The 25,606-nt window shown below is 34.2% G+C and overlaps 2 protein-coding genes across 2 annotated transcripts in view; both read right to left on the reverse strand.

Annotated features, from left to right (window-relative positions):
* Positions 1-25,606, reverse strand: part of DIAPH2 (diaphanous related formin 2) — an 803,657-nt gene that overhangs the window by 612,792 nt on the left and 165,259 nt on the right. The window contains exon 5 of the mRNA XM_069462797.1: positions 9,811-9,950. Within this exon, the coding sequence (XP_069318898.1) occupies positions 9,811-9,950 (140 nt within the window). The remainder of the gene's footprint in view (positions 1-9,810; positions 9,951-25,606) is intronic.
* Positions 8,364-9,149, reverse strand: RPA4 (replication protein A4). Its single transcript, XM_069463127.1, has one exon. It carries the CDS (start codon positions 9,147-9,149, stop codon positions 8,364-8,366), a length of 786 nt encoding a protein of 261 aa, XP_069319228.1.

Below are 25,606 nucleotides of genomic sequence, written 5' to 3' on the forward strand. Positions count from 1 at the left end.
GTGCTTATATCTCCACAGTACTAATTGATAATTCATATGTATCTAGCATCCTTCATATCAATGTTTCAGAAATTTCATCACATATTTGAAAAATCAATCTGTATATGCAATCTGTTCTTGCTTCTCAAAATGAACTCCATAGTTATCTGTTCTTAACTTGTATTACTCCAATTTTCTAAGCTGATTTGAAAGAGCTGGGAAATGTAGTAATGTGAATACTTCAATCAAACTATGGTCATCAGAAAATTAGGACATGTGATTTCAACATGTAAATAATTATAATCTGTAAACAATAGAAAATAGCAAAAACTAAAATTAATGAAAAGCCCACATAATAACAACTGACCACAGTACATCCTGTATCCTATTCCCAGGAGAAAGTAATGATGAGCAAATAAACTGACAGAGAAGTTTTTTAAGGTACAAAGTATGTCATAAGGTCAGAGAATACCCCCAGCTCAATGTCTCATACCACTTACATTTAAGGTATTATGCCATTTTAATCAACGCTGATAATGCTAGCCTCAAAGGCAGTACAAAATTCTTAAGCATTTTCTACATCAAAGAAAAATTCATTAATGCTTAATATAGTTTTAGTGCTGGATCCATTTCAGGGTATTCTTATTCTTTGACAAATATTAATTCACACATGGAAATTTATGATAACTCAGTTTTTTAAAAAAATCTGTTTAACTACAGCACTCCAGTCTTCAACACATTTTGATGAATGAATGCTCAATGCACCAATTTAAGAAATTATCTCCAGGAAACTCTCTTGGAAACTCATATCAAGGGAAGGACGGTACCACACAGAAAACCTAGAACAGTACCGAGTAATCGGGCAGTATTCTCCAAAAGACATAGAATTGGAGTCGTTCTGCATATTTTCAATAATACTGGACACTGCAGAACAGACCTAACAAATAACAAGGGGTAGATTCTGGGTGCCCGGAGGCTTGAGATTTATATTCATAGGAGAGGCCACTAAACTACTTCATCTAAAGCTGATTTAGTCTTTTAAAGTACACTGTAACATTATGCTGTCTTCTATATTCTGCCTTCATAGATTCTATCTCAACAGAAGATTTTCAGGTTTGAACTGCCTGATGTGAGAGGCTATACACTTATGGTTTTGCTGACCAGGTGGGAAATCTCCCCAAATTAGCTGTCCATTACCTACCACCAGTAGAACAGCTGGGGTCATAGAGCAAATACTGTTATCTAGTGCACATGGATCTTCTTTCAATCAATCAACCACACAGAATACCTGCACTCCAGGTGCTAGCTGGCATCTTAATTGTGAATTGTCAGCTATCCAGCTTCTATCAAAAGTCCAGCTGAGATGATAGATACTCCAAGGGGAGAACCTCAAGCACATTTCTCAAGTACACCTTGGTAGCAAGTTAGATTACCGGAAAGCTACATACCAGTATTATTATTACTCCTGGTCTTTGTAGAAACATCATAACCTTGATTTTTTAAAATCATGGCCCTATGCAGGAAATGGACATTCATAGAAATCCTCTGTACTTTACAGAAAACTATCAAGGACTCGCTCTACTGTGTTGTTCAATATCTCTCATTTAATGAAGCCCAAAATAAAATTCTCTGAGTCCCAAATCAGGAAGAATGTCCTTCCTAAACAAATAGATGGACTGTTATTCATCAGTTAACAGCTATGTCTCTTGATACTTTTGCTTTCCCCCCCCCATTCCACCCCTTGGATACAAGGAAACTTGGAACTACACAAGTCATTAGCTGGTCTTGTTCTAGGCTTTTTGAAAAGTACCACCCTCCCTCTATGTTTACTTGGAGCTTGCATTTTTACCTTCATCTTAATGGCAATGGGATATCTGCATCTCTTATAAGCTACAACTGCTTTAGTAATTAGTCCCATAATAATAAAAGAAGTATATTAAAACTCTAGTAAGTGCTCAAGACATTTATTTAAATTAATTTACGTAACTCAAAATAAAAATATTTCAAATGACACATATTTATAAGCATTTCTTCCCAAGACTAATTTTGAATATATAGAAAATGCAATAAAATATATATAAAATGTTTTAAAATGGAATGAAGTTAGCCTTCTCTTAAGAAATCCATGTAATTAGTAGGCCTAAACTCTGCTCCTAGATTTTATATACCTTTATAACTATATGTCCAGCTATATGTTTCTAATTATTTTAGATGATTATTATATACAAATTGGCTTTCTAATTTAAAACACATCATTTAAATGAGAAAATGCACTGCCTTGATGGAGCTTACATATGTCATGTAGTAATAAAATAAATGCCAACACAAAAGCCACTATTTATCTTAATGCCTGTAATAATTTCTCTGACTAAACACTTCAAAAACCTGGGTCAGTATTTGCTGGGCCTAATTCTTTTTAAATATAATATAGGACACATGGATCTAGTTTGCTACTATTATGAGATATAACATTGGATATGCCTTAAGTCAAAATTTTGTTTTGAAGCTAATAATAGATGATTAAAAATTCAAGGTAGGTCACTTAATATTTATGGTACCAACTTATTCACATGGCTTAGATATGGTTGATATTACTTCAAATTGTTGACCAAAATTTTAACAGAAGGCATATAAATCGGCATAACTGCAATGAATTTACTATTTTCTCTTCTATGTATAAATGTACTAGAGTTATTCTATTTAATAAAATGATTTATGCATTTGAAAGTTAAAGCAAACAAATTCAAACTATCAATATTAAAAAACCTGCTTTAGTAACACTGCTCATAATGCTGTTTTATGAGATGTGCTCACAATTTTACATCCTGTTCACATATCTACATTGTAAAAAAATTGTCCTTATTATTCCATTTTTCATAGGTAGTCCCCCGCAAAATGCTCTAAGAATATTGATCTGCACCTACCTTTATATTAACTTTCTAAGTAGTGTTGGCTGCTTTGCCAAGCTTTTAATAAGTTTAATACAGGCTGTTTAAATAGTTATTAACAGCCATAATTCAGAAAGTGCTTTCTATTCCTAATTTGTATTACTGTCAAGATGCAGCTATTTTCATTATGATGATGTTAAAATGGCTATTAATACGCTAGAAAAATATGTTTAAATCTAAAGGGAAATAAGAGAGCATCAAGTAAAAGCAAATATTCCAGAGTAATACAAATAAGTACACATTTATAAACTCTAAAAGATATTTTACCCATTTTTACCTGCTTGGAAACATTGGCTGACGAAGTTATTACCACAGGAAGTGAACACAGACACTTTGCCATGAGTTTGGCAGATAACTAGATCCCAAGAAAATAGTTTCCTAGTGGGATATAATACCCCTAAAACTATGAGGCAATTTCAGCAACAACTCTGAAAAGAATTCTACACCATCACAAAACTCTGTGATACTACTCTTCAAAGCAGTATTTTCTATTTTTGTCATGTGCTAAGAAACCTTAGTGACAATGATTTATTGCTGCACATTTCTTTGGATCTTCATAAAATGTATTGCCAAATACCTATACATCTTGTAATGGGTTGGCTGGGAATAAAATTGTTCAAACTCATTGGTCATTTCTCAGCAGGCACTGCTTTCTTTCATAAACTTTAGAAAAGGAATAGAAACAAAAATCTGTAAATAACGTAGTTCTCATTCTAAATCACACACACACCATGGTATGTGCAAAGTCTAATGCAATTTGTGATGGCAAGATTGGGATTTATTTTAAAAATGCATGGATATTCAGGGTCTTAAACAGAGTTGTAAACATTCGATTCTGTTAATTCATCATGTAACCGTAAAAAAGACTATTGTGTAAAGCATGCTATGTTGTCTGTAGCTTATGAATATGATTCAAATCAAACTAATAGGTTTCATTTCTATGTGGAGGAAATTAACGTCTTTCTTTTTCTGATTACATCTAAAAATGCATGGCCACAAAATAGTGCCAGATTAATGCAAATTCATTTTCACTGCTGGAAAAGCATAGGTTGTTACTGATGGTGGGTCAATACCCACATCAAATCATACATTATTGTATATAAAAATCACACAGTACCAGCCATCATGAAACAAATAAGAGGGTAAGAAGGTCTCTTTCCCAGAGAAGACTAAAACCTAAATGAGAAAGGCAGACATACATGCATGAAACTATTATAGAGCATAATCAGATACAGGTAAATGTATACAGTAAAAAAATCAACGTTGAGGGAAGGTATGTTAAGGGAGTGATTTGGGATATGGCCAGTTAATGATGGTTTATAAAAGGCATTTTTAAATATTTGCCTTCAGCAGAAAATAATCTAATGAAATGACTTTCTTAAAGCCTTTATCATCTGAGTGATTAAATACCACATGAATTTGAAATTCATGACTCCCATTTAATATTCTAAAATGACTGTGCTTTGAGAATGTTTAGTGAGGCTATTAGTATGTATATGTATGTGGGTGCACTTATCTATTTTGTATTTTACTAGGTATGAACAAAAAGAACATTTTTTTAGAAAACAGTTAAAACTGTGGTAAAGAGGGAAATCAGCCATGAAAAGGCAAAATGTCCGGGTTCTAATGAATATCAAGTTTGAAAAATAGTAATGAAACAGATTTTTAGAAACCGGTTTCTTCAAAATTAAAAGAAATTATAAATATTTGTCTGGGGTTGGGAAAATATATTTATAAATACAAGAAAATAATGAAATGCTAGGAAATCTTCTACCCTTACGGAGGAACATTTTTCTTGCTCTCCAAAATAATTTCTGAACACTAATCTTCTAGTTCCAATAGCAAAGGTAATAGGATTGAAACTAAGCAAAACAGAATACAGAACACAGATGTTTAGAACTGGAAGGCTACAATCTCATTTACGTATGAAGAAACTGAGACCCAAAAAGGTCCACTGACTGAACCAAGATCAATACAGAGAGTTAGTGATCAAGAACTAGAAATTAGATCTCATAACTCTTATTCCAGTGTGACTTCATAACCTGCTACCTCTCAGAATTTAGTACTACAGAAAATTTTGCTTTATAAAGATAATCGGGTCAACAAAATTTCATTTCATTAACAATGATAAACCTACATAATTCTATTTTTCAGACATTCTGAAATATTAATAGTTATGTTGTTACCTAGAAAGAATTTAGCTTATATGTGCTATTTCAATGGTTTTACGAATAATTTTCCTTTGCATAATTGTAGTAGGTTGAATAGTATCCACCCAGAACCTCAGAATATAACCTTATTTGGAAATAGGGTCTTTGTAGATATAATTAAGGTAAGGTTTGAGACAACATTATATAGTACTGGATAAGGAGAGGCCCTAAATCCAACTAGAATGTCCTTGTAAGAGATGGAAGGACACACAGAGACACAGAGAAGGCCAAATGACTACAGAGGCAGAGATCGTAATCAGGCACGCTTCCACAAGCCAATGAATGCCAGACGCTGGAAGAGACAGGGAAAAATCCTCCCCTGCAGCCTATGGAGGGAGTTCTCTGATACCATCTTGATTTCGGACTTCTGACTGCCTGAACTGTGAAAGAATAAATTCTTGTTGTTTTCAGCCACCCAGTTTGTGGTGATTGTTATGCAAACCCTAGGAAACTAAAATAATAATACTCCATGATTCCTGTTTTATTTTAGGAATTCTTTTACTGCTATGTAAGACACTATGCATTAGAAGTGATTTATCCTTCTATAGTCTATTTTTCTCTATTTTCTGTGTAACTTCCTTTTAATATAAATTATTCTCATTTTTGGATTTATCCTTGTATTGGTTTCCTCCATTTATGATTTTTTTATTATTGTTTCATTGTTTTCATTTACTTATTTGTTTCTGTCCAGTAGAAAGGCTAATTAGTTGTTTGCTATGTTGGTTTGGTTGCTTATTTGTTGGTTTCTCTGAGGATCAAGCCTTTTTAAAATAGAAGGTGGTTAGAGAGCAAAATTTTATGGCTTACGGTGGGTTTAAATCTGGTAGAAACAGAAGGTGTAGTTTATACTATGGAATGGTTATAGCCATTACCAAGGAATTAAAGGGTTTTTTATATTAAAAATATTTGGAAACTCTGTACTAGTAAAATTAAATAAATTTCTATTCTGCAGATTTCTAATGAATATTAGAATATTAATGCTAATATTCATGAGTTCTCAAGAAGGGAGCAGCAGGAGGTGAGGGGAGTGAGCATCAAAGGTATTTACAACAGCTGCCCTTCTGACCGCCCCCCTCCCCCACATGGCCTCCTGAGCTCTGCCTCCCCCTCTTCCCCCACACCTCCATGGAAAAATTGTCTTCCCTGAAACCAGTCCTTGGTGCCAAAAAGGTTGAGGATTGCTGTCCTAGAATATTTCTCTTAGCATGACAATTCTGAGGAAGAAATATGCCCCTCATTGTCCCTCCCCCAGGATGATTTTCCCCAGGACAGGTAACCTTTTTCAACAGTGTTTCAGAATTTTTTTAGGATTATGAAGACTTGAATTTTCAAAAATGTCGTAATTTAAATCATAGGTTTATATAATGCTATCCATTTGTGTTTTTCAAGAATGCCATTTACAATTTCTTTGCTTTGCAGGGGAAGAAAAGTTTATGCCTCACAAACCTTAAGCAATAATTGGTATTAAGTTTTTATAAGGGCTGGCAAAGAGAGGCCATTCTCTGATAGTTTTCCTGACAGTATTGATTACTGGCAATGGTCCATTTAAGGGATTTTCTGTTTTTTGCACCCTGTTTTCATAATCCAACTAAGACAAGTGCTGTTCTTCTCTTCTACCTGACTAAATATGTATGTAATATTCATACATATAATATATTATATAACAGATATAATATACTCATTCAAAAACATATAGGTATTTTTTTCTTTCCAATAAAGTGAAAAAACTAGCACATTGAAAGGTACCATCTTTAGTCTCTGTGTAACTGAGGTCTTACTTTAATGGTCAATTATTTAAAGGTCTCACATAATTAATAGAATGTACACTAAAATGTATTATTACAACTATAACATGTTAGTATTATATATAGAAAAAATTTATTCTGGATAATTAAAATGTTAATTCTCAAGGACATGAAACAAAAGCTTTTTTTCTACTTTTTTTATTTTTTGGAGACAGAGTCTCGCTCTGTCACCCAGGCTAGAGTGCAGTAGCATTATCATAGCTCACTGCAATCTCCAATTCCTGGGCCCAAGTGATCCTCCATCCTCCTGCCTCAGCCTCCCAAGTAGCTGGGACTATAGGTATGTGCCACAATGCCCAGCTAATCTTTTCTATTTTTTTAGTAGAGACAGGATCTTGCTCTTGCTCAGAGCTGGTCTCCTGACTTCAAGTAATCCTCCCACCTCAGCCTCCCAGAGTGCTAGGATTACAGGTATGAGCCATCTGGCCCAGCTACCTTTTTCAAATGTACTTAGAAAAACAAATTACACAGGAAAGATTCTGCAAAACCGTTTTAATAAAACATTCGAATAAATTCCTGTTAAACTTACTGTTTCATATTCCTTTGACTTTTTGTTTGCCTAAGCTCTAAGAAAAATACCCTGTTATACATCAAACAGAGTGTGTTACTAAATACACCAGCCTCGATTCACCACCACATCAAACTTACAGAAAGTCTGGCATCCAGGTACTATGCAACTACAATAAATTGTAATTTAATCCAAATATCACCTCATATTTGAAATAATCATTCAACTTTACCATATTTTAAGAAAAGTACTTAAAGATGACCCTGAAAAAATGAAGTATTTATTTAAACACAGTATGATCTTAACTTTTAGAAAACATAAACCTGTGGTAAGAAGAGCAAATCACACAAGAAGTGGTTGAATTGAGCATTTGAATTCATAAATTACTATCTTTAGCACATTTGAATTAATCAGTTACTATATTTAGCAAGAAATAACAATATGACTATAATAAGCTAAATCCAAACATGGAAAATAAGTCTAATGTTAAAACAAGTAACTTTTTTTTTGTTTTTGTCTCTTAGCTGGCTCCCTGACTGCAACTAGTTTCTCATAGTACGTAGATATTTCAGAAAAAGGAGCTCCCACACTTCTTTAAAAAGAAGTTAAATAATAAATTTCAACTTTTTCTGTAGCCTTTCTCCCCCAAAATCATCCATCCTAGAGTGCTTCCATTATTTTGATGGTAAATTCTACAGAGTCCAGTCAATTTGTCCATCGCCATCTCCCTCTGAGCTTCAAATATAGTTAGAAAAATGGAAAAGTTCAAAGCAGTTGGAAAAGCAGCGAGTCGCCAAAGGATGCCAATTGAGATTTTTTGTTGAAAAGTCCTACTTCCTAAAAGTCAACAGGTCAAAATCACTCACAGCGGGAGGCAAGGGTCTTCAGAAAATGAAAGGATGCTTTCGTTTCTTCAATCAGTGTATCTAAAGTGCTCCTGATCCACAGTGGAATAGATGTGGCCCTCAGTGGTCAAATATTCAATCACTTCCTTGATAGCTTTGATGTTCAGGCTGCAGAGCTGGGTCTGGAGCTCGTGGATGCTCTTCCCTTCCTGTCGAGGACACTGGTGAATCAAACGCAGCACCCCCTTCTGGATGAGGCTGAGGCAACTCTCGTCATAATCCCTGACGTCATCCATTTGTGATGGGGCCAAAGGCACACTTTCCCCAACGGTCTCCTGACGGGCTTTACGCAGCATCATGTGTGCATTGACCGTTTCCAGAATATGTACGGTGAACTCATTCATGTCCTCCAGGGCACCGATTTTCAATACCTCAAGACTCTTCGCTCCCGCGGAACATTTAAGGACGCCAAACACTTTAGCATATACTCCGACTGGTAGCAGAGTCGTCTGCTTGGCTTTATCTCTGCCAAGCCAATGCCGGGCCTCGACTGGCTTCGAGGTCATATCATTAATTTTGTAAAGAATGCCGTTTGCAGCCCTCTCTGCCCATCTGATTATCCCCACAACGGAGACCTGGGAAACTACACTTCCCCTAATCTTGAACACATTGTCAACCAGAGTAGAGGTGAGCAGCTGGTTTACACAACAAGGTATAACATCCTGGATTCGGGCCCTGGGTCTGGGCGTCTTAGTAGCTGGACCTACACTTCCCTCAGACAGTTGGTCACTGCCTCCACTAGCTCCACCCTGAGCAGAGATGCTGCCATAGTTTCCAGATCCACTCTTACTCATCTTAAGGATAGCTGAGGCAGAGAAAGAGGTGGTGTTTGGCTCTTGTCAGGGAGCTCCACAGACTGGCTTTGAGCTCGACTGGGGGCTACCATGAATGCTCGACGCTTGATGACACAATCAGCTACCAGACTGCAGCTGCCTCCAGCCAATCAGGGCCTGCCAGGTTCTCGCCTGCTCCCGTAAGTCTTTGGGGTGTGCCAGTAGTTGCTACATTTTTAAAAGCCCCATGTGTAATTTCCAGCCTTTCCCGTCACGTTTATAAAAATGCATTTTTACTAGTCCCACTCCCTTCATTTCTGAATGCCGCAACTTCTCAGGTTTGAGAGGAATAAAATCATGGAGCCAACATACTTTATCTGAGTACACAAAAAGATTTCCAGGTAAATGTGGATATTTAACTTTTGTATCTATGGTTATATATAATCAAAGAGGTATTAAATGGTAATGTTTGTATTCTTAAAATTGCACATTATTAGAGATGCAATTTACTATATTTTTAAATGTTTGCAACTTCACAATCAGACATTGCTGTTTTATTAACTAACATCAGACTTCTAACTCAGATAATCTGAGGTTAAAATAACATAAATGATTATATTTACAAATAAGTATATACATTACAAATTGTATGAATCATACCAAAATGATAAGAGCCACCTACCTGACAGGATTGCTGGTTAAAGAAACCCTCAGGGATTCTAGGCAGTTAAGAAGCTTCTCATCTGAAATACCAGATCGTAATTCATGAACATATTCTTGTGAAGACAGGGTGCACTCATGTTTGCTGTTTCTCAGTCCACCCTGTAAAATAAAAAAAGATAGCATTTTAGAAAAACAACATTTTCTTAAAAAAAGTTCCAAGTAAAATAATACATAGAATATATAAATATTTTACTATATAAAAATGTGTGCAGAGTGCTAGGCATTAAAAATTCTTGATCACAGAATTGACATCGTAAAATTGTATTGTGTATATCTCAACATTCTCCTCACCTTCATTTAGAAGAAAATTACACTGCTGGTGCTCATGACCTGAATAGAATATGAACTTGAATTGCACAAAGTGTCATTGACAGGGGTGCTTAAATTTACAATCCAGGCATTAGGATTAACATTAGCTAGTCTTCCTTAAGTCAGAGGATGGGTATTTAAAAATCATCTTATTAATTCTCCTAGTTAAGATATTTATATTCAATTCCACAAAATACAGCAAAGAAAATTTAACATGCTATAAAACATTAAACCTAACCAAAATCTATTGAAAGATATCAGAGTATCAGTCTAAATTTAAAAACAAGTAAAAATGGATATTGAAATGTAAAACAATATAGTCTCCCATTAGCATGTTAATTAATCAAATCAGTCTAAAGCATTCACCAATTCCCAACCATTCCTTCCTATTACTCCCATGTTGTAGATTAATCTTAAAATGTCATTAAATACATTTATCTGATAGCCACTAGTTTTTAGCTTAATTTCTAATATACATGGATTATTTCTAGAACTCATTATCTCACCACAGCTCCTTAGCTTCATCAACCTTGCAATAACTATATAAGTAGTTCAGGGAAAAGGCTGAGAGGAAAACACCGTCAACACATTCACTGTACTATTAACTCATAATTTCACATTCTAGACATACCTAATCATAACTGTCCCTTTCCTATATTATAAATGTATCCCCCTGAATTAAGACTAGCTTGATTCATACCAAAATTATTGAAAGAAAAAAAAAAGACTCTAGCTTGAGTCCCATCTTTCAAGTTCATACAAATTACACTCAGTTTCTGCTAAGTATCTAAGGATATGTATAAGGAAATATGATATCATAAGGATATGATATAGGAAATATGAGATCTTGAGGATATCATAAGGAAAGGAATTTTTTCCCCTTGGATAGATTATCATTAGAGGATATAGAACTTCAAAAAAATGTGTTAATAATGAGAACTGGATTCCCTAAGGTTTCATACTATTTGGGTTTTTATTGAGAATGCCTCCTTCAATATAGAAATTCTTAATCATTCTTAATTTCTAAATTTAAAAAAATTCCATTAAATAGTAAATGTTTAAAGTCTGATACAGGCTTACAACGTGTAGGGGAACTCTATTCCCTTAGCACTGTGGCAATATTATCATTATTATAGCACTTAAAATATTGTGGTAGAGATCATTATTTGCATCTGCCTCTCTTCTACACTGGGAACTCCATGTGTGCCAAGTGCTTAACACAGTGCCTGAATTCAGTGAGCCTCACCAAAAGTGTGCTATTATTGAATTTGTCCATAACAATTACAGAAGAATACAATTTCATACTTTTAACTCCCATATTTTGTGTAATGGCCACTGACTTTCTTTTTCTTGCTTTGTTACAAGATACAGTAAATTTTCAAGAATAGACTGGATAAATCACCACATAGATGGCACCATAAGTAAAAACATCACCATGAAATCCTGCTCACATTCCTATAACTTATGTACACATATTTTATTCTAAAAAGTACAAGTAATTTTGAAAATTCATAGGTATACTTTTATTCTTGCTCACCCAACGCACTTTCTACAGTAATACAAAGTTCTACAGTAACAATGGCTGTTTACTGCATGCACCACTCTGATAACTACTAGTACAAAAAAATCAAACTTTTGTAAGTCTACAGTTACATACCACTTTCATATAATCCTCAAAATGTATAAGAAGGCACTATCGATCACCTCCTAGAGGTATGTATATGGAGTTTATTCCTATTGAATGACTTCTGTATTTTGCTATTTTCTCTGCTTGGAAGACTAACCCCAACCCCTCCATTGCTGGCTCCTGTCATTTAAGTCTCAGCCCAATAGTCTTTTCCCCTCCACATGCTAGTTATCATCACAACACCATTTTAAACATCATTTATATTATTAGTTCTACAAAAGTTTATCTTGTTTAGTAATTTAGTTGTTTACTACGTTTTCCCCATTAAAAGATAATATAAGCTCCATAAGGCAGGACCCTTGCCTGTCTTGTTCACCAGTGCATCCTCTCATCTTGGTGCTTGACACCAAGTAAGCACTCAATACGTACTTCCTGAATGAACAGATAGGTGGGTGGGTAGGTGGATAAAGAATAAACAAATGAGTGAATGACTGATGAGTTTCAACATGCTGAAGTGTCTAAGCTTACTTTAGCTTTGCTTCAAACTGTTATAGTTCTGAGATTTTCAGTTACAATACATTCAGAGATCCTGAGTATAGAACAGGTAAACTGAGACACTGTATGGCAGCGGTCCCCAACCTTTTTGGCACCAGGGACTGTTTTCATGAAAGACAATTTTTCCATGGGGGGGGGAGAGATGGTTTTGAAATGATTCAAGTGTATTACATTTATTGTGCACTTTATTTCTATTATTATTACATTGCAATATATAATACGATAATTATGCAACTCACCATAGGTTGGGGACCCCTGCTGTATGGCATGCTGAAGATAGCTCAGACTTTGCCACCTGGTATGAAATGATGGACCCCATCATTTACCTTCTAGTAATCTGGGCAGGCTACTAACTAATCTCTATAAACCTGTTTGCTCACCCATGACACAGAGGTAATACATACCTACACCTCAGATTCGTTATGAGGATTAAGTAAGACAGTGCATATAAAGTCCCTGTGTGGCATCTCATAGACACAGAGAAAGCTACTCAGAAAATGTTAGTTCCCTTTTTCTAAGTGACTCTCTATAGGATTAGTCTAACTGGGACATGTGGTCATGGCTGAGATACTCTTTATGGACAACTGGGTCAGCCCAACATCTTGTGGATCACATCCACCCAAGTCTTAGAAACAAGTTTAAATTATGTAATTTAGGATACCCCGTGGTTATAAGAAAAGGAAGCAAACAATCTAATGGAGCATGACAGAAAATATATAACTTTAGAGAACAAAATGTCCCTTACCAAGCTCAGAAGAACTTTGGGGTTTTAACATAAGTTCATATTTGAAAATTATGAAAGCATGATAGATAGCATGTTAAGGCTGGACTGGCCCTTGAAGATCAGCTCTTCTAATATCTTCATTACAGAAATAAAGAATCCAGGTGATTGCTCAAGTTCACATAATTAGTGAGGTTAAAAGACTAAAACACAAATATTCTGGTCCTTGAGTCACTCCTTTCTCTACTATATGCCACTTCTTCTCAATATTGAATAAAAAGTTAAAGCAACAGGTATTTAATTCTGAAATCTCTATTACAGAATGTCAAGGTGTCAAAGTATCGTCAGCATAATCAATATGGTGCAACATAATATTAAAGAAATCACCTAAAAACAAAACAGTGCAAAAGATTAAATTAATTCTCACTATACTTAATAGGGCTGTAATACAAGAATGGCTTATTATTAACATCCTGTTCTGATACTGAACAAAGGAAACAACTAGATAATGGATGGATAATAATGGAAATTTTAATTAGCTGCTCTGTATGAGATTAATGAAAATTACCACTGTGCCCATTTGATCTTTAAAAAATAATGCAGGCAAAGTTAGCAATTAGCGTACATCATGCTATTCCAAAGCTAGGTGAACAAAACGCTTTCCTAATTTGAAGCCAGTCCTTAATTTGAAAATCATTAGGATGGAGATACTTGTCAGTGTGACTGTGCTTGTATTATTCTAAGAAGGTACACAACGACCCAGAAAGTACTTTGGGTCAGTTTAGCAAACACATTTTGTCCTTACTCTAATATGAAATGTTAATATCAAAATCAAACAAGTAATATTCTAAAAAGAACATTTTAAGTTTGCAGTGGAGATAACCACTTCTAAGTTTAGATAGACTTAGTCTGAGCATGATCTGTCATTCTTTAATGTAAAAACAGATTTACTTATAATTTGAGAAAAAGCTTCATAGTTCTAAGCTGTAAAGGTATCTTGCTGCAGACACTGAATAGAACTATTGATTGTACACAGATCTTTTCAGCTACAGTGTGCACACAGATAGCAATTACTATCAGTGGTGTCATCTTCAAATAGGAAGGACAATATTGTCATGAAAACAGTAATACTGTTAGTGTTATTGACCATGGTTTATAAACCCTAATGTAGTAAAGTTTCTTTGGCTATTTTAATCAAGTGAGTTTCTTATTTATCATTGTAGTTCTCTGAAAACACATTGTAAATTAACAAATTTGTAATTATATCTACAGAGGGTCACAGTGTTGTTCTTTGAGAGGCTCCTATAACTTTAAAAGCATAAGAAATTGAAAGCTATTTTCTTCATCATCAGTTCCTTGAGCTCAAGTATGAAAAGGAAATACAAAATAAGTGCCCAATTCAAGTGAACCTACCTATTTATTGTAATAGTGATGTATTTGGTAGGCTGGTTCAACTCTGAATATATTGCTGAACCTTTAGATGGCTTCTCTCCATTTATGTAAGAAAAACATCTCTTAAAGGGAGAGTAGTAATTCATTTATTAAAAAATACAAAAACTATCATAAAAAATTATTACAACATTTCAAATTTTATATGAAATTTGCATTGGAAATTATTTCAATTGCATGAAAAAATGTAGGATAAAAGGTACTACATATTATCAATTGAGGGGCGTAAGAAGGAAACCTATGCAGAAATTACTATGATGAGATAACTTCATATAGTGTCATTTCCTATTACAGGAAGCACTGTTTTAAATTAAGGCATTTTCAGAGGGTGAAAGTAATATACAAAATAAAAGAACATATCCTAAATCCTAGGGCAGGGAAAATAAGCTTTTGTACAGCAATGTAGAAGCATCATAATTCTTCAGATTATACAAACCATTTCTCCCAAAAGGATTTGACTAAACTTACTTAAATGTCATTACTTAAATGTTTAATGAAAGAAAAGTTTAAGGTTTTCTATGATGAAATCTTTATTGTTTATTTATTGATACTTCTGTATATTAATAGCAATTCAGCATTTCACCCTCAAACTATAGAATCTAAGATCACCATGGAATGAATACTTAAATCATTCCTTAAGCACATGTACTACAGGTTGAATATCTTGGGACCAGAAGTGTTTTGGATTTCAAATTTTTTTGGATTTTGAAATATTTGCAAAAGCATAGAAATATTTTGGGGATGGGACCCAAGTCTAGACACAAACTTTATTTGTTTTATATATACCTTATATACATAGCCTGCCAGTAATTTTACACATATTTTTAATAATTTTATGTATGAAACAAAGTTTTGACTACATTTTGGCTGTGATCCATTACAAGGTCAGGTGTGGAATTTTTCACTTGTATCCTCATGTTGGTACTTAAAAAGTTTTGGGTTTGGAAGCATCTCAGATTTTGGAGTAGGGGTGTTCAACTTATATTGGAAATGTCAAGTACACAAAGAAACTCTACACGTATATTTAAATTCTGGGGCCTTATTGTTACTTCTTTTGGAAGGAAATTACCGCATAATAATGTCAAATAATTACTCAGTTAAATACACAATAAATTTTAAAATTAACTGAAACAAAAAGGTGATATTTTTAAGTAGACTGTTTATCTCAAAACACGAAACTTCATTTCTTGTAAAACAGCGGCCTCATTTTGATCTAGACACTCTTAGAGACATCCATAATGAAAGGCTAAACCACCGTTAATTGATTTGTTAGCAAAAGCAAATTAAAATATTTAATGATATTCAATATTAGTCAATCTGGATAATATGCAGTCAATCTGACATGTTTCTCTTTCATATCAAACAATAAATGTGTGGTCTATTCTATACCTAACATCTATCCATACTTGCCTTTTAAAACTAGTGTTAAACAATTATGGTGAACAATGTGCCTATGGGTGAATGACACCAAGAAAATCTTTAAAACTTTAAAGTGTGTCTACTAGCATTTTTTATGAACCCTTATCACCACCCACAGTACTTGAGGAAAACAGAATAAGCATTATGTTTATCTTTTATTTGACAGAAGCCCTTGATATATAGATATAACGTAATCCAGGGATTCTTAACCTGGGATCTCAATTCAGGCAGTATATAAATTTGGAAGGAGAAAAATAACATCTTTATTTTCAGTAACCTACAACTTAAATTTAGTACTTCTTTCAATTATGAATGTAGGCAACAGAATACAGTGGTATTAGCAACACCTGCAACTTGATAACCAACAGAAGCCACAGATATTTACTTATTGTACCATACACATATTAGTGGAAAAATCTCAGCCATCATTTATGTCATCATTTCTTCAAAATCACCTGAGTTATACAATCTCCCGCTTTATCTTGCTATTTAACAAATATCATAAAGAAGCACGTTACTGTGACTCAATTTTTAATTAAACTATTTTGAGACATTGGAAATATGCATGCAATTGTAAGAAATAATGCAGAGAGATCTGTTCCTCCAATGGTAATATCTTGCAAATCTATATTACAATATCACAACTGGGATGTTGACATTGATAAAACCCAGCTACCTTACTCAGAGTTCCCTAGTTTTACTTGGACTTATTTGTGTGTGTGTGTTGTGTATGTATGTAGTTCTATGCCGTTTTATCATGTATAGATTGATGCATTCAGCCACTACACTCAAGATATAGAACAGTTCCATCACCAAAAGGATCGCTCATGTTGACCTTTCATAACCATACCCACCTCTCTCCCACAACCCTCCACCCCAGCCAGCACTAATCTAGTCTCCATTTCTATAATTTTGTCTTTTCAAGAAAGTAAAATCTATATGAAATCATACTGTATGTAACCCTTGGCATGGGCTTTTTCCATTCGGCATAATGCCCTGGAGAGTCATACAAGTTATTGCATATATCAACAGTTTGTTCCTGTTTATTGCCAAGTAGTATTCCACAGTGTGGATGTACTACAGTTTATTTAACTATTTACCTGTTGAAGGACATTTCATTTGTTTCCAGTTTTGCTATTATGAATAAAACTATGAACATCCATGCACAGGCTTTTTGTGTGAACGTAAGTTTCTATGTCTCTGGAATGTGTCATAATTTTTAAAAACAATTTGATAAGTATATTTTAATATAATTGGTTTCCTTTTTAATCCTATGTATCTTATATTTTACATTGAAAATCATGATTCTAAGGCTTACCAGACTGTCAAAAGGGCCAATGGCACGACACAGGTTAAGAACCCTTATAGTAGCCTGTTTCCTCTATTTTGTAATCATACTATATTTACTCCATCCACTGTACTAGGAAAGGAGAAAAAGCACACTATCATTTTAAATAAAGTTCATCTATGTATATAATGGCTTAAAAAAATGGGCAGGATTTGATCGATGATGTCCAACAGGATAACCAATTTATTTGGCATAGCCAGTATGTTCACTACACTATTTAAAGACAGGAACAATAGTGAAAACTGTATCAACATTTGTTATGTTGGGGCAAAGACTATGAAGACATTTAAACATAATATTTTCCCTCCCTGCTTTACCATTTTATAGATCCAATTCCAAGAATACCTTTAGATGTTGTAACAAAGCTAATTTAATAATACTTTTGAAGATTATTAATGTTTCCTATGGCCTAGATATAAACCACATTTTAAGTAGGTAATGAAGCTATAAATTGTAAATGAAATAAAGAAAAATTCCTTCCACAAAACATAAAAATTACCCCATTATTTTCAGACCCCTAGCCTTGCAAACATTTTAATAAGTGCTATCAGACAAAATGAACACATGGAATTTTATCAGCTTCCTGCCTACCTGCTGATAGGAGATAATACATCAATAGTAAAATATCCAAAAGACAGGAAAAGAAGGAAAAGTAAAAGAACTGTAACTAAGTGGCATGTAAATAAATGGATGTGGGCCCCCAGCACTGAATGAGATTGATAGATTTAGAAATCAACAATACCTTAGTTTTCTATAGCACAAACAGCTTTCACAACTTTTCCTGCATACTATTTAATCTAACAACAGGGAAAGATATACTAAAACCATTTTTTTGTAGTTGTGAAAATTCAGTCATTGAGAAGACATGACTTGTCTGAGACTATATAACCAGCAAGTAATTGTCAGAAACAAGGCTAGAAACCAAACTATAGAGTTCCTTTCTGAAGACAGTACAAAACCATCTTCAAAGGGGCATAATTTGTTACAAATGGAGAGTTATAACAAAAAAAGGGAAAGTGGGCAAATGTTTCTGAAATATTCCTTACCCTTAATAGCTCTATGAATTTAGTCAAGTTATTACTTGACTTCCTGAGCCTCAGGTCCCTTGTCTGCAAAATGGGAACAATATAATACATACTCTCAGGCTTGGGGTAAGGATGAAATAAGAATCCAGGTAAAACACAATGTCTGGTATATAATAAACACTCAATTAGTGTTTGGTATCATTATATATTATTTTATCATTAATTTAATGAGTACTTTCTGTAACAATTGCCTAGTGAAAGAAATATTTTGGTTGTGAAGCTATTAGTTTTCTGTTCACCTAAATTATTCCGGCAGACATGGGATGCTATCTTTCTGAGATGCTTCAGAAAGGATTTCTACCTTAGGGTAGGAGAAGACTATTATTTTCAAACTGTATTCTGAGGATCCGTAGAGATCTTTGAAGTCTTTTGGGGGTTGCTTTAAGGCCTGAGGAGAGGCTATGCAAAAAGGAAGGCTCCAGTCCCCAAGTCATCTGTTCCCCGGATAATGAGTGCATTTACACATTTATCTGCTTTATATATTCATATTCCACATGATTCCTTATGGATTAGCTGCTATGATGTTAAATAAAATAAAGTTTTAAACCCACTGAGCTACATGCTTTCAAAGGTCCTGCCCTTTTGAATCTATGATTTGGAGTATGCCACCATATCCATACTAAAACAGAAGCTTTTCTTTATTAAAGCATAAAATTTTAATTGACCACCATATTCTCTACATTCACATTGATTCTCCAGGTTTTCAGTTTCTTAACAAAACAGCACTACAGAGACACAAGGCATCTATCTCTTATTGTGCATATGGTATCCTTTTCATATTAGAATATTACCACTCAACATCAATCGACTTCCCATGAGGTTCCAGGTACTGGGGGATAAGTCAAGACATACCCTTGCCATCACAGAGCTTATGCCTTTTCAGGTGTGGTGAGGAACAATAAGCAGACCATTATCAAGCAAGGCAACAAGTGCCCTGATACAAGTAGATAAGGGGTGGTATGGGAGTTTGAAGGATAGTGGACTTGACTCTTTGGGGAAAGAAGGTCAGGTAAGTGTAAAAGCTGTTCACCCACGGCAGATAAAGCAACTTCAGTCAGAAGTTACAATAAACTTGGAGTCATAATAGAACATGCCATGTTTGGGGATTTGCTAATAAATCAATAAACCTGGAACTCAGAGCTAATGTTTTTCAAACTGGGAACCTTGAACATAGTCTCAGTAGTTTTTGAGTTGTGTAAGGTAATTTTAAAATTCTATAATTTTATTTCTTAAGATAATGTGATAAAGCTTAACATAAACTGAATGATCTAGATAACGACCATATAACCAAATCCTGCCATTTATTCTCAGCATCCATATATGCAGTTAGGATCACATTGTTACCAGGAAGTAGAACTTTAATTATCTCAGGCTAATAAGATGGCCTTAGTAAAAAAAAAAAAAATGCATGTGTTCCAAAATGGCAGCATGCTGTACTAATCAAAATTTAACCATAGATCAAACAGAGAACACTGGTGGCACAATTAGGTCATCCTATGGCACTGCAGGCACAGAGAACTCAAAAATGCCTACACTGTAGCATATTTACATTGTGAATGACAATTTAGATCCAGCAAATCATTTATCACTTAAAATAAAGCTAATTTAAATTTTTTAGACTAATCAAGTGCTGTAGTGAGGAAGGGATAATTTAAATTTTATTGGTTTCATATTTTTTATTTAACATGTATATTTGATTTTATAAGTTGTATAAGAGTTATTGGCATAGTTTGTATCTTATTTTGTATTGGCACATATTTAAACTGTATAATTAAAGTATTTTAAGTCAACACTGGGGTCTCTGGGAAGTCTTTTCCTTTAAAAGGGGTCTATATTTTCCTAAAATTTGAGAAACTGCCATAGATGAGAGGAAAGCACTGGAAGTGTTTAGGCTGTGAAGTGACAGACATATCTGTATTTTAAATGATGGCTTGGGCAGGGAGGTATGGAAAAGCAGCTGGGGGAGAGAATGGAAGCAGTAGATTTGTCTAATAGAGTCTTTTAAAATCATTAAGGAAAATTCTGATGATGTGCTAACCATTATCATCATGGTAAGAAAGAAAAGACTGAATTAGAGAGTCATTTAAGACAGAGACTTACTTCACCTAGGGAAGTGAATGGGAATGCTGGGGTAGTTAAGAGAGAGGAACTAAGAGGCTTTCCCGAGTTAGGTGGCCCTTCTGATGTGTTCATGTGATCTGCATTTTTACAGATCAGGAAACTGGGGCTTAGAAAACCTGGGCAAGGTCACATTACTAGTTAGTGGTAGAGCCTTAATTTGATCCCAGGTCTGTCTGACTCTAAAGTCTATGTGCTTTAACCACTGAGACACACTGTCTCCATATTACTACTAACAAAGTTGTGTTCAAGATTCTCATCGACAATATAGAATGTGAGAAGAAAAGGCCAAGTATGAAACTCTGAGCAGTGCTTACATTTAGAAGCACACAGCAAGAAGTACAGACAGACAAGAATGAGTGAGAGAGCCATTTTAGTTTGTATGTATGCAACTAAATATTCATTTTCACTTTTTGTAAGCTGACCTCTAAAAATTATTGCAACATTAAAGTGACCATTTATTTACAGTAAAATCAGTTGGTACATAAATATTCAGGTTAACTAAAGAAACTGACATCTTTGGAATCAAATAGTATTTTAGTGGGATAGTCTTCTGGTTAGTATTTAAAAGAGGAATGATTTGTTTAGATGAGTATATGTAAATTCTAAGAATATATGAAAGTAGATTTTTTTTGTTTCATTTCAATAAACTGATTTTACCTAACAAATTCAAACATTTATATTTATTTTCTACAGTAGCGATAGATTTGTAGGCATTATTCAAGCTTTTTTGTGATAAATAAAATCTTTGCTGCATAAGAACCAATTTTAGTTCTCAAATAGTATACAATGAATATCTCAAAATACTAGCCCAAAGCCCTACCCTAACTTTAAAGAACAACCTTATAAGAATATTGAGCTAGTACTTGAGCATATAGTCTTCATAGGGTTTTAATAAAAGTACAAACAATGTTCTGGCCCATAAGTGCTACATATCAGGTTATAGTTAGAGGTTATGTCAATGGAAACAGCAGTATAACATTACCCAATGATGGCATTACTTTTATAGATTACCAACCATCTGTTTCTGCTGCTAGCATTCTTACCTCTAAAGATCTAAGTAGTGAATTTGAATATAAGAGAACACAGATTCCCGTTTCTTCAAAATAATTCTTTTAGACATAATATTTCTTCATGTTCTATATTCTATAATTATTTTAGCATGTCATTTACTTCTCACAGAAAAAATTAATATAATCCAACAATTCAACACACACACACATGGACACACCTCCAAAAGGCTTCAGTTTTCTTGTACTAGCCAAAGTAGAATATAGATGTTAAATATCTTCAGTGGTTAATATTATCAGTAATCTCTATAAACTTCCTCACAAAATGAATGAGCCTTTCAACTTATCAAATATATTTGGTGAGGGTTTCATACAGCAAAGAATAAAAAGTACAACTCAGATGAATTTTTAGGTGCATGTTTACTTGATATTAAACATAACAATTTATACTACCCAAATCTGACATCAGTTAGAGGGCTCTGCTGCCACATTCCTTTAAACAAAACAAGACGAGATAAAATAAAAAAGTCAGCCATCTGGAGCTCGGTAGGTTAATACACTATTCTGACATTTCCAACTAGTACAATTAAGGGCGTAACGCTCTCGAAAGACCAGACTGCTATCAATGTATGATGTGTGTCTTTGGGAAAAATAAGGAATCTTGCAAAAATTAAAAACCTGAAGATTCCTTAGGTTATTTCAAAAGTTGTGGCATGCTGCTGGCAATTATGAATATTGTAATGCAGATCCACCTAGTCAAGGAATAGAACAAGAGTTTCTAGGCGGAACAAGGCCTTACTCTAAGCATGGAAGGGAATGTAAACATGCATTAAAGGTCCTGCATGCGGCCAGGCGTGGTGGCTCACGCCTGTAATCCTACCACTCTGGGAGGCCGAGGTGGGTGGATCGCTCGAGGTCAGGAGTTCGACACCAGCCTGAGCAAGAGTGAGACCCCGTCTCTACTAAAAATAGAAAGAAATTATCTGGCCAACTAAAATATATATAGAAAAAATTAGCCGGGCATTGTGGGGCATGCCTATAGTCCCAGCTACTCGGGAGGCTGAGGCAGTAGGATCTCTTAAGCCCAGGAGTTTGAGGTTGCTGTGAGCTAGGCTAACGTCACGGCACTCACTCTAGCCAGGGCAACAAAGTAACACTCTGTCTCCAAAAAAAAAAAAAAAAAAAAAAAGTCCTGCTTGACAGGAGTTGTTCAAGTAATGTCAAAGATTGGTCTCCTCTCTAAACGCATGTATAGTCACAAATTGTATTTACATACAAAACCAATAACACATCATAACTGATTGACTCCCTTGATATGATGCAGCGGTTGGCGGGGGTTGTCACTGATTTGGAGTCATGGAAATTTGATTTAAATCCAATGTCTGCTACTTAGGAATACTGTTTGTACAAGAACAATTTTTCTGAGTTTTGTTATCTCCTACAGAATTACTTTGAGGATTTAAGTATAAATAAATGTAAAATATCCAGCACTATGCCTGATACATAATTAGGTACACAGTGGATATTTATTGCCTGCTCTATCATCATCATGGAATGAACTATGTGCCAGTCACGATGCTACAAATATATATATGGGGGGGGCAGTGTCATATTCCATTGGGTTTCCAAGTCCCATATGACTTATAAAATGTCTTTTATTCTATGCCTCTGCATAAATACCAGAGGTGAACAGATTACTTACCCCTGAGATGACTTACTGCTGCATCATTATTCTCAATAACTTTTTACTTCATCCATGGGTCACTATAAGTTTTACTCATTCAGTAGATTTCCTCAAGGGCAGTGACTTTTTAAAAATGATTTAAATGATTTTTTAGGAATATATCTATTGTTCAATGTTTCATACACTTTGTATTTCTAGAATTTTAGAAAAGCCTAGGGTTGGTGAAGGAGGCTTCTTTCCTCCAATATAATTTTCATTTATTGAAGCACAAAAATCGGCGTGGGGGAGAGGCATTTTTATGAGAAATATCATATAAATTAGTAAATTTGTAGATGTATAGCTCACAACTAATTTGTGACAATTCAAACAAAAAGCCAATACGGCAAAAAAAAATACTAAAACAATTTTGAAACATTACTGGCATTCAAATCATTCAAAGAAAAGAGTTTCTCTTGGAACATTAAAAATTAATACAGGCTCACTATTAAACTGGCTAAGTCCCTGAAAGCAAAAATAAAACAAAAACTAAAGGGCAAAAGTTCTACTCTTGTCCCAGAAAATAATTACTTGTATGGCTTTACACAAAGCACAAGCTTGTGGTGGTCAAAATAGAACCAATCTAAAATATCCATACAGGGTATAGCCTCTATACCAGAAATGTGAATTTTGAAGAATGGTAAATGCTTTGAGTCCTTAGAAAAGTGCATTGTGTATATAAAATACTATTATTTTACCTAAGACATTAATTATTTCAAAGAACCACTTAGCTCCTGCAGTATATTAGTTTTTGTGAAAGCAGATAACCTTTATGCCTGCTTTTATTTTTTATCTCAACCAGCAGATTGATTAAGTAACATTTACTAAACACCTACTACCTGCTAGACAGTGGGTATACAAACATGGGTAAGACATAGCCTCTGTCCTTAAGGAATTCAAAGTCACATTGAAGAAAATGAAATAGTATTTTCTTGACCAGGAGAATTCTTAATGAAGATTTCTAAATGAGGCTTAGGAATTATTTAAATTTGTCATCTAACTCTTGCACTAATCCCAAGATTTCCACTGTTTTTAGAATAGTACTCTTTCTAGATTAGAAAATGTGAGATTGACTTATAGATATAACTTTGTAAGATTCAGAAAAAAAACGTTGATTCAAGTACTGAGGGTATATTATTTTTCATGCCACTGTTTCACTGCCCATTTCTTCAATTGAAATATCATAAATTAGTATAAAAAATAAAATACAAATATTTATATCATTTTTTTGTCTCACCATATTAACCTATGGTGGGTTTTCTAAAGAATGTATTCTCTTTCTTGCATCTTAATATAATATACAATAAATATGAAAGAATATATGTAAAGTGTATGTAAGTTATAAAGCAGAAACTAATCATTCATATGCCCAATATCAGTTTTTGCCACATTTGGAGAAACCCTGTAGTCAACCTATACTTTGTATAAGAAACCAATAAAGGCTTTAGGTTCTTAATAAACTAAACTGGAGATTAAAAAGTTTGAAAATATAATAACAAATTAATTTTACTATTCAAATTTTAGACAGAATTTAGTATTTGACCCTAATGTTAGAACTTTTGGAAGAACACAAAATGTATTAGAAAAAAAAATATTTCATTAATTCCTCTAGCATCCCCATAAGGTGAGACATATTATCCCCGTTTTACAGATTGGGAAACTTCTTTAATCAAATTTGACTATGATACACAATGACAAATAGAGCTGGGAATAGAACCTAGGTCATCTGATTTCTAGTCCAGTGTCCTATCCATTAGTCTTTCTCTCCCATGCCTTTGGCACTTCTCATTATCCTAAAATGCAGTCAAAGATCGCTTATTATCCAAAGGACTGGCTCACTTGTCAAGGCCACAAACATACAGAACTTAGAAAAAAAATCAATTGTTTTAGTTTGGGCACTTAACAAAGTAGTGCAGTATCACAGAATAACAACCCAGCGCACACATAAAAAAGATTCCAAGTGTAAAAAAATATATATCATGCACCCACTGCCTCAGAATAAATTGTACAAGAGTCAAATATATCTAAAATAATAGTTTAATGTACACAGTACACACAACTATCCAGAAATTATGTACTTACTGATGCAGAATACAGTTAAAGAAACTAAAAAGCCCTATCCATGTAGTGAAATGGATATTCTTTTACAATGCTGGTAGCAACACGCAGATTTAACATAACCTTTCTGGAAAGCCATTTGGCAAAAAGAACCAAGAGCCTCAAAAAGTATGAATTTTTTTGACCTAATAATGTTACTTCTAGGAATCTTTCAGAGGAAATAATCTGAATTGTAGGTAGAACTTTATGTTCTAAGATATTCATACCATCATTTTTATAATAGGGAAATTTGTAAATATTTTAAGAGTATGAATCTGGGGAAATGAAGAGATAAAC

The sequence above is a fragment of the Eulemur rufifrons genome, chromosome 30 (assembly GCF_041146395.1).
Source record: "Eulemur rufifrons isolate Redbay chromosome 30, OSU_ERuf_1, whole genome shotgun sequence".
NCBI classification, from domain to species: domain Eukaryota; kingdom Metazoa; phylum Chordata; class Mammalia; order Primates; family Lemuridae; genus Eulemur; species Eulemur rufifrons.

Coding starts and splice junctions, on each gene's coding strand:
- RPA4 (XM_069463127.1), bottom strand. CDS start 9,149: ATGAGTAAGAGTGGATCTGGAAACTATGGCAGCATCTCTGCTCAGGGT.